Here is a 10,556-nt window from a genome sequence, read left to right as displayed (position 1 = left end):
TGGCTGCACACGCCCTCCCTCGACGACAACCCGAAGACCACGAAGCCGGACCGAATCTAGACAAATCCACCAGAAAACCTAAACCGGCAAGATCTGAAAGACCTGCGAAAGATAAGGCTGCACGCGCCCTCCCCCGACGACAACCTCGAAGACCATGAAGCCCAACCGAATCTAGACAAATCCACCATAAACCTAAACCGGCCGGACCCGCCAAACACACGGCTGCACACGCCCTCCCCTGACGACAACCCCGAAGACCACGAAGCCTGACCGAATCTAGACAAATCCACCAGAAACCTAAATTGGCTAGACCTGCCAAACATGGCTGCACACGCCCTCCCCGACGACAAGCACACCAACGAAACAAGAAAAGAGCAGGAAGGACATTATTCCTACAATGAGACAAGAACACCGCCTTGCCGTCGCAAAACCAAACTCAAAGACTCCCTAAAGAAAACATGAAGGAAAAAAAATCACCCATAGTACTGCATGACAAGTTTAGGTATGATGTCGAGCTCGCCCTCGTCCAGGACCACGCGCTGACTCCCTCTTCTCCGATGACCTAACCAGGTCAGACCGCCATTGAAGACCGCAATGCGGAATCACCAACACCGCCCGTCGAGCACCGCTTGACGAACACTGCCACACAAGCACACATCTCCTTCGCCATCCCATAGTAGACCTCCTCGCCACCGTGGCCGCATGAGCTTTGCCCCCAACGACATGCCCCGGCGACGGCGAGAGGGGGAGTAGATGGGGGCGGCGACTAGGGTTTCGCCCTCCCACCTGATCCTCTCTCACCTATCCCTTTTCTAAAAAGTCGGGTAGTTGCATAATCCGGTCAATTCGACACCTGGCCGCACCCTCATCAGAACAAGAATCCATCAACAAACATTTTTGGCATCATCATGAAGCTACGAGTAGACGCTAACCATCCATCAACCCCCCGCTAATCATCATCACAATTCACAAACAACCTCAGCCCCACGTCCCCCCCAAAGCCATCACGGGGTGCGCGTAGCAAAGCGCAAAGACGGCGGATTTCCTCCCCTCTCCCCTCCATTCTTTTTACAGCTGTTTCCTTCCGCTTCTGCGCTCTCACTCGAGTGACCCAAACTTTAATGCCGCTTGCTCCCCTGCTCCCCACCTCCCTCCCAATCCCTCCCACATTGATGCGCCGGAGCCGCCTCCCCCTCCACGCCGACGCGGCGCAGCTGAGCTAGTCGCCGGAGCTGGGACAGCTCCAGCCGGCGGCACGCGGCAGTGAGTGAGGCGACGCGGATAGCGACAGCGGGGGTGGTTGGTTGCTGCTGCTGCTCCAAGAACCCTAGAGGAAGCTCGAGGCGGCCGCCAGGGGTTTCTCGCGCCACAGGTGATCTCCCCGTCTCCTCCTCACTCTCCCTCATCTCCTCTGCCCGGCTCGCATTGGGGGCAGCAGGCGGCGGCGAGCGCCTCCTCTGCTCGGAAGCTGCGCCGCCGTAGGCGTCCATGGCGCGCGGGTTCGCTCTTGGCTACTGGATCCTAGTGGTATCTTTGATCCAATGCGTGCGCAAGGGCTTCTGAGATTGATTTGGTTCGATTCGATTGGATTCTTTCCCCGGGTAGCGAGGAAGAAAGCGCCGAATCTTTTCTTTTGCAACGGAGGCCCAAGGGGAAAGCTTTGATTTGACGGGGATATGCGCGATTCGTTTCGTCCTTGCCTGTTCTTGCCCCATTCGCTCCCACTCCCCAGGTTCTTGACCTGGCTGTGGCCTTGAGCTTCCAGGAGTTCACAGTTAGTTGCAGTCAATGTGTTGACTGATGCTGTGTGTGCAGGTAGTCGTCGGGGAGCAGACGATTCATCATCAATTCCTGGCTTGCTCCTCTAATTAATTCGCCTCACATGGAAATTGCGCCTCATGTTCTTCCTTCCCATCCCCCCCCCCCCCCCCCCCCCCCCCCCCTCCCCTTTTGATATTTGTGGTGAATAATGACTGCCATAAACTTCAGTGGACACAGCTGCTTTCTGTTCTTATTAGTGCTGTATTTATGTTGTCCTCATTCAGATAAGTGGTATGCTTCCAACGTAATGCACCTTTTCATCCCAACTCCAATGCAAAGCATGCCATGTTCTGATATTAATCTTAAGTTGTCTTTCTTGCTGTGTTCAATGAAGTGTATTGCCATGTTCTGATATTAATCTCCTTTTGTCTTTCTTACTGTGTTCAGTGAAGTGTATGCCATGTTCTGATATTAATCTCAGCTTGTCTTGCTTGCTGTGTTCAATGAAGTGTATGCCATGTTCTCATATTAATCCCAGCTTATCTTCCCTGTTGTGTTTAATGAAGTGTATGCAATTTTGTCATATTAGCCTCAGTTTGCTTGCTGTGTTCAATGAATTGCCACCTTGGTTATTATATTTCTTCCGGTTGAGTGGATGCTAAGCTAACACTGCATTACTGATCCTGGTGTGCAGGCCGCTCCAAAACAGAGATGGTGACAGCCGAAAGCCTACGTGCAGAGCTGTCATCCAAGACGCCACCGTTTGGCCTGAGGCTGTGGATAGTGATTGGCATCAGCATCTGGGTGGTAATCTTCTGTATACTGGGTTTCATGTGCTTCTGGTCCATTTACCGGAGGAAGCCGAAGAAGTCTGTTGATAAGATCCCAGTATCTCAAATCCCGGATGTATCAAAGGAGATTGCAGTAGATGAAGTGCGCCAGCATGCTGTTGTTGAGAACTATCAAGCTCAAGAAAGCCACACCTTGACGGTGCAGGAGAAACCTCATGACAAAGATTCTGGGAAAATGCTGGGACACTTGGTCAGGACAAAGTCGAGCGATGCCGATAATTTGAGCCAGTGCAGCTCGGCCTACCAATGCGATAGGGCTGGTAGTGCTTATTCTGGCGATGAAGGCAGCTCGGGCAACGCTAGGAGGCAATATTCTCAGTATGCGACCGTCTCCGCATCTCCTCTTGTTGGACTCCCCGAATTTTCGCACTTGGGTTGGGGCCATTGGTTCACTCTGAGGGATTTGGAGCATTCGACGAATCGCTTCTCTAAGGAGAACATCATTGGAGAGGGTGGATATGGGGTGGTTTACCGTGGTCGACTCATAAATGGGACTGATGTAGCAATAAAAAAGCTACTGAATAACATGTAAGGAACTCTGGATTAGATTTGGTCCTTGAGGGTCACATTTTCTTTACAAAAACTTGCTCTATGTGATGTCACCATACTGATTGTAGTTTTGATATGGCACTGCAGGGGCCAGGCAGAAAAGGAGTTCAGGGTTGAAGTTGAGGCTATTGGCCATGTCAGGCATAAAAATCTCGTCCGTCTGCTAGGATATTGTGTTGAAGGAATCCACAGGTTAGCTATTTTCGATCACCTGCACCAATGGATGGCTAGTTTCATTTGTGCAGTAATATTTGTTTACATCAAATGGCTACTGATTGATGTTCACTTGCACACTAGAGTCGATCAGTCATTAATTCTTCACCACAAAATATGACTTTCATATCATTTCAAACATTATTTTTCTTCGTGGAACTGTCAATCATTTATAGCTTGATTCAACTTCTTGTTCGTTAGCGCTACAATACTCTCTGCTGTCCTGCTTACAAACACCATAATGGAACAGTCACAGCTGCCCCTCTTAACAGAGTTAGAGTGTGAGGGCATGTTGTAAAACCTTTTCCATCGTAGAACTTCGGGGAATATTGTGCTCTTGAAAAAAAATCTGATAAGAAGGGCCCTGTCATAGCTTTACAAGTGTTTAAATGGTCCAAGCATATCAAAACTGTTAAAGGTCAATGGTGGCATGATTGGAAGACTGTAGATAGATAGAGATGAATTGATATACATGAACGGCTTATTGGCCGAGACAGCTGCTCTCTGTAATAGGCCTGTATATGTGTCATCAGAATCAAGCATTTCCTCCACGGTACTTGGTTGGCAAACTGTGGTACCAAATGGATCCTTAACTACAATTCAGTCTGCTACTATTTGCCTAAGCTGTCACGGCCTTGGTAGAACCAGTGCTACTTAAATCGCCATCAAGATAGGAAATTTCTTGCGAAACAGAGGTGCTTTTAGATAATCTAATTATCAATACTCTAATGGTCAGTGATGTCTTCTTCAAGCATGTTAAATTTGATCAGCCAATACAATGTACACGTGTTAATTTTTTTAATATTCCGGTAGTTATTTGAGAAACATATTAGGAAGCAAGCTTAGCTAAGTTGGTGGAAAGGCGCGGGTGTACATCCCCGCCACCCAGGTTTTGGTTCTCTACAACTTGAATATGGTTCACTATTTTTTAGTTCATTTAATATGTACTTCGTATTAGGTATCCATCACTTTCTTCCTGACATATCTGGCTACAGAAACAGGAAAACAATCATTTTCTTTTTTCTGACATCTTACAATTTACAATCTCCCTTTGACAAACATCCGACATATTTACGGTAGGGGTCTGACAATTGTTTCGTATCATTGGCAGCAATATATTTTTGTTTTCCACTTCATGATAAATTGAACATACCAGTGCCATGCTCTGTTCTAGTTTCCTATTTCAGTACATATAATATACAGTAAGATATTCTGTAGGACATAAGCAGTTTGTGGTTTCTACGGGAACAGTGTTTGTTATGTTTTTTCCATGAAGATTCAGCTCTGTGTGTTTAAATTTTCATGGTGAATGTACATTGTGCAAATCTACGTGCTTCGTGTGCAGCATATGGTCTGTGACTTATTTCATCTTCCATCCCTTTGTTAAACTTATTTTTGTTCCAGGATGCTTGTGTATGAGTATGTGAGCATATGGTCTGTGACTTATTTCATCTTCCATCCCTTTGTTAAACTTATTTTTGTTCCAGGATGCTTGTGTATGAGTATGTGAATAACGGAAACTTAGAGCAGTGGATTCATGGCGCCATGCGGCAGCACGGTGTTCTTACCTGGGAAGCTCGAATGAAAATCATTCTTGGAATTGCTAAAGCGTAAGAATCAAATCATTCATCTCTTTGCACATTTCATTATGCACACTTTTAGTTGGGCAAGGCATTATATCAAACTAAATGATATGCAGGCTTGCTTACCTACATGAAGCCATAGAGCCAAAAGTTGTGCACCGTGATATCAAATCAAGCAATATCCTAATTGATGAGGATTTCAATGGGAAGCTTTCCGATTTTGGATTGGCTAAGATGCTGGGTGCAGGGAAGAGCCATATCACGACTCGAGTTATGGGAACTTTCGGGTATGCCACTCTTGTTTTTTAATTTACAGTACCTGGCTTCAGTTGTGGAAATTTTTGATTTTGTTCATGTATTAAAGCAGTTAGCTTTTTAGGAGCACTGAACTTTTATGCTGCCATCATTTCAGGTATGTGGCCCCCGAGTATGCCAACACAGGTCTGTTAAACGAGAAGAGTGATGTGTACAGTTTTGGCGTGCTGCTCCTGGAAGCAGTGACTGGGAGGGATCCTGTTGACTATGGTCGGCCAGCTAATGAGGTGAGTATATATTTCTAGTATTCCCTCCGTTCCAAAATTCTTGTCTTAGATTTGTCTAGATACGGATGTATCTAATACTAAAACGTGACTTGATACATCCGTCTTTAGACAAATCTAAGACAAGAATTTTGGAACGGAGGGAGTACTTGTCAAAGTGCATCATGCATGCTCAGGAGTCCATGCCAGCGTCCATTTATTTTAACAGCAAAATATCATTTAAACCTAGTAGCCCTTCCGTTACCTTTGCAACTTTATTTTTCTCCTATTGTGCTGTTAGTTTGTTAGCCTGTTGGCTGCTGGGAATGTATGTTGATCAAACTATGACATGGATGCCGTGCAGGTGCATCTGGTGGAGTGGCTCAAAATGATGGTCGGCACAAAGAGAGCCGACGAGGTGGTGGACCGTGACATGGAGGTGAAGCCAACCATCCGTGCTCTCAAGCGCGCCCTCCTAGTGGCGCTGCGGTGTGTCGACCCGGACTCCGAGAAGAGACCCACGATGGGTCACGTCGTCCGGATGCTCGAGGCAGAGGACGTCCCGTCGCGGGAGGTTGTACCACCTTACCCACCGCTCCTCTCACAATGGCATTTCCTACCATTTCCTGACCAATATACCTGAATGTCTTGTTCTGATCTTTGTACTGAAGGACCGGAGGAGCCGGAGGGGCGGCCATGCCGGTGGTGGCAACGCGGACGCCGAGTCCAAGGCGAGCTCGAGCGAGTTCGAGGTGAGCGGCGACTCGGGGCCCTCGGCGAGGTTCCAGCCATGAAGATCGGCGTCGACGAACGAGGGCGTCCCCGAGAACTCGGCTCCGGCCGAGGGTAGTAGAGATAGCATGATGAGCATTTCCTGTAGGACATTGCATTGCGCTTCATTTTGCATTGTAGGCGGTAGAGAAAGAGCAGTGCTGATTGATCATGCGTGATCATCATCCCCTGAGACTGAGACCTTTGTTCTAGCTTCCTTTCGGCACCCTGTACAGATTGTTTCCTCCTTTCTTTTCTGTTTTCTTTGTCTAGGGTATCTCTTTGAACAATAAATAAACCTATTAAGATTTTTAGGGTATTAAGATTGTATTATTAAATGTCCTTCCTCGCTTCATTTTTCCACTATGCTTCATATATTCGCAAGTGGATTTTTTGCTCTCAGGCTTCATGGAGCCTGAAATTTCCAAAAACTCAAAATAATAATAACTGTTTTAAGTTTTCAAAAATCTGAAAATAAATATTGTTTCTGTTTCTAAATGCAAGAAGGGTGTATAAATACTTATAGATGCATGCTAGATGTGTGTAAAATTCGTCATGAAATATGTTCTGATGTGCTTTGTAAAAAAAACATTCACTTTTATAGTGAATAATACATGTGCTAGAAATACGTGATTTTTGTTATTTTTGTATAGCTTGTATATAAATGCCATGAAACCTTGCAGACAAGTAATATATATCCATATGTATGTGTGTGTTTTTTCAGAATTCTTTGAAACCTAAAGAAAATGTTTTTTTTCGTATTGAGGTCTCCAAATTTGTAGAAAATAATACCAACTTCTACAATACTGGGGTTGTATCGTTAGATTCATCATCAAATATACTTCCCCCTTTTTTGCAACATTAAATATTGAGTAGTGTTTCCTACAGACTTGGCTGAAGATAATTTTTTGTTGTTGACATTTGTATAAAATAATACACTTCGAAAGTATTCTTCTAATCTCGAGCTCAAATGCTCCTGCCATGAACAGTAAAATAGAAAGAAAAAAAATCAAAAAATTCTAATTTTTTTCACAAACTTTAAAAAATGTTTGAAGTGCATGCAAACATCACGAAATCACATTGGAGCAAGTCATGGCAAAAATAACAAAACCAGAGCTCCAAAATGCGTTTGAAAGTAACATCTTCAGAGTATCGATTTTGTTTTCCTTACCACGCCTTGTACCGATTTGATCTTGTGATGAATTTTTGCATGCACTCAAAACATTCTTTAAAGTTTGCCACGGAAAAAATTCATTTTTTTTGATTTTTTCTATTATTTTCGAACTTATTGTTCATAAACTTTCTAAATACTACTAGTAGTACTTAGTATGGTGTTCATGCAATTTTTAATGACCTGAAGTGGAGTTATCCTAAAAAATGATCATGTGGAGTTATGCAAAAAAACACTTTTTAGGAAAGAAATAAATCAAAATTTTAGGAAAAAAACAATTTGTTATTTGTTTTGAGAGAAAGAAAAACACTTTGTTGAGGGGAGTAAAGCCTTGCAGTCACGCGCTGAGACGGCGGCACAGGCCCAGTGAGGAGGCTCACGCAAACGCGCGGCCCATCTGCGAGCCCGGAAATATCTCATCCGTCCGGGCTCGCATAAACCCCGTACGGTTTCTCCCCACCAGAATCCCCATTCTCCGCCTCTCGCCTCGCCATGGCCGCCGCCGCCGCCATCCACCGGGCCGCCGGCCCGATGCGCTCCGTCGCGCTCGCCTCCTCCAGGTCCCGCTCTCTCCTCCACCTCCTCACCCCCGCCCGCGCCCTCTCCTCGTCCCACGCCTACCACCCCTCCGCCGCCGCCGCCGTCCCCAGCCAGGGCCACCAGCACCCGCCGCAGCAGCACTGGGGCCCGCCTCCCCCCGGATCCCCTCCTCCCCGGTGGTCGCCGCAGGGCCACCCGCCTCCCCCGCCGGCCAACAACTACTACCAGCAGCCGCCTCCTCCCCCGCCGCGGAACGCCTACCCGCCGCAGCGGCAGGGGCCTCCTCCTCCGCCGCCGAGGAGCGACTACCCGCCGCAGCGGCAGGGGCCTCCTCCTCCGCCGCCGAGGAGCGACTACCCGCCGCGCCACGGCTACGGTCCGCCTCCCCCGGCCCCGCCCCCGCAGCAGCAGCAGCAGCAGCGGCAGGGGCCTCCCCCTCCCCCGCCGCCCCACGGCTACGGGCCGCCGCCGCCTCCCGCCCCGTCCCCGCAGCGGCAGCAGCAGCAGGGCCCTCTCCCGCCGAAGAACAGTTACCTCCAGCAGCAGCAGCAGCAGCAGGGGCCGCCGCCGCCCGAGCCGGCGGCAGGGCCGGAGAAGCTGATCGCGCTGTGCAGGGAGGGGCGGGCCAAGGAGGCGGTGGAGCTGCTCGAGAAGGGGGCGCGCGCGGACGCCGCGTCCTTCTACGAGCTCGCCGGCGCCTGCTCCACGCCCAAGCTGCTCGAGGAGCTCCGCAAGGTGCACGACTACCTGCTCCGCTCGCCCTTCCGGGCCGACCTGCAGGTCAACAACCGGTTCCTCGAGATGTACGGCCGGTGCGGCAACATGACGCACGCCCGCAGGACGTTCGACCATATGCCCGACCGGGACATGGCCTCCTGGCACCTCATGATCGAGGGCTACGCCGGCAACGGGCTCGGGGACGCCGCGCTGCAGCTCTTCGAGGATATGAAGCGGTGCGGCATGGCGCCCACCGCGCGCACCTTCGTGCTCGTGCTCGACGCGTGCGCCAACTCGGAGGCCATCGAGGAGGCCTTCCTCTACTTCGACGCCATGTCCCGGGACCACGGCATCGAGCCTGGCATGGAGCACTACGTCGGGATCATCGAGGTGCTGGGCAAGTCGGGGCACCTCAACGAGGCCGTGGAGTACATCGAGAAGCTGCCGTTCGAGCCCAACGCCATGATCTGGGAGTCGCTCCTGAACCTGGCGCGCATGAACGGCGACATTGACCTCGAGGACCGGGCGGAGGAGCTGCTGGTCTCGCTCGACCCCTCCAAGGCCAACCCCAAGAAGCTCCCGACCCCTCCCCCGAAGCGGCGGCTCGGGATCAACATGCTGGACGGGAGGAACAAGCTGGGGGAGTACAGGCTGCCGCCCAAGATCGAGAAGAAGGTGGTGAACGAGCAGCGCTACGTCCCCGACACGAGGTACGTGCTCCACGACATTGACCAGGAGGCCAAGGAGCAGGCGCTACTGTACCACAGCGAGCGGCTGGCCATCGCCTACGGCCTGATCAGCACCCCGGCCAGGACCCCGCTGCGCATCATCAAGAACCTCAGGATCTGCGGGGACTGCCACAACGCCATCAAGATCATGTCGAGGATCGTGGGGCGGGAGCTCATCGTGAGGGACAACAAGCGGTTCCACCATTTCAAGGAGGGCAAGTGCTCCTGCGGCGACTACTGGTGATCCATTGAACATGGTGCCTGGATGATTTTATCTGATCGAATGTGGTGGCGTGTCGTCGAACCCTGTTTCTTGCTGTTCTATATGAATATATGTGTCGACAGTCAGGACATGCTTTTAGTGCATAAGCAGTATCAAGATATCTGATGGTACTTGGTGCTGGTAGCAGTAGAGACTATCCGTTACTTATAGCTATTTCGCCAGTATTTTTCGACCGCTTGATGTCATTTTTAGCCACTGCCTGTTCGTATGCACCAAAAAACCATCGCTTCTTGATGCACAAATTAATCTCTTCTTTCATGTGGGTCGTGCTTGGTATGAGGTTCATGTATTGTTCGTAGGCGAAAGCCGATGACCGACCGCATGATTGTAAGAGGTTCTCTTATCTCAATCCCTTTTGGATTAATAAGTAAATGGAAACTAGTCTTGTATATCCATATTCCTTTCTGAGTAGTATTTTAAATCAGTATTTTCTACTCCCTCTGTTCCTAAATATAAGTCTTTTAGAAATTTCAATACGGACTATATACGGATGTATATAGACGTAGTTTAGATTGTAGATTCACTCGTTTTGCTTCGTATGTAGTCCTTATTGAAATCTCTAAAAAGACTTATATTTAGGAATGAAGGGAGTATTGGACTGCCTCATTTTTGTTCCATCCCTGTGCTTTCTGTTCCACCCTGACAAAGTGACAAGAGGAGGCAGCTGAAGAAAGGCCTAGTTTGCAGCGCAACCAAATTAAAACGAGGTTATGTGATTGGTGGCCGAATTGTTTCTTCTTTCCTTTACATATAATTCTGGAGCAAGTTCATGACACAGTGAGAAGTTGGAGCTGATAAAAGTGAAATGATTCCTTCCATGGAGCTATTGAATGAGACATAAAAGAAGAAGAAAAAATACTTCATGGGAACA

The 10,556-nt window shown here is 48.8% G+C and overlaps 1 protein-coding gene across 1 annotated transcript; it reads left to right on the top strand.

The window, feature by feature from the left end:
• The first annotated feature begins 1,054 nt into the window (after nt 1-1,054).
• On the top strand, nt 1,055-10,080 carry LOC109782873 (probable receptor-like protein kinase At2g42960). The gene is made up of 9 exons (XM_020341499.4): nt 1,055-1,372; nt 2,456-3,140; nt 3,249-3,353; nt 4,862-4,984; nt 5,074-5,244; nt 5,370-5,499; nt 5,840-6,049; nt 6,147-6,227; nt 8,498-10,080. The coding sequence occupies exons 2-9, from the start codon at nt 2,473-2,475 to the stop codon at nt 9,644-9,646; spliced, it is 2,637 nt and encodes an 878-aa protein (XP_020197088.2). The 5' UTR covers nt 1,055-1,372; nt 2,456-2,472; the 3' UTR covers nt 9,647-10,080.
• The last annotated feature ends 476 nt before the right edge of the window (nt 10,081-10,556 follow it).

The sequence above is a fragment of the Aegilops tauschii genome, chromosome 1 (genome assembly GCF_002575655.3).
Source record: "Aegilops tauschii subsp. strangulata cultivar AL8/78 chromosome 1, Aet v6.0, whole genome shotgun sequence".
NCBI lineage: Eukaryota > Viridiplantae > Streptophyta > Magnoliopsida > Poales > Poaceae > Aegilops > Aegilops tauschii.
This window is presented reverse-complemented; position numbering and strand designations above follow the sequence as displayed.

Coding starts and splice junctions, on each gene's coding strand:
- LOC109782873 (XM_020341499.4), top strand. CDS start 2,473: ATGGTGACAGCCGAAAGCCTACGTGCAGAGCTGTCATCCAAGACGCCA. Junction 4,985..5,073: donor ATTCTTGGAATTGCTAAAGC/GTAAGAATCAAA, acceptor AATGATATGCAG/GCTTGCTTACCTACATGAAG. Junction 5,245..5,369: donor CGAGTTATGGGAACTTTCGG/GTATGCCACTCT, acceptor CCATCATTTCAG/GTATGTGGCCCCCGAGTATG.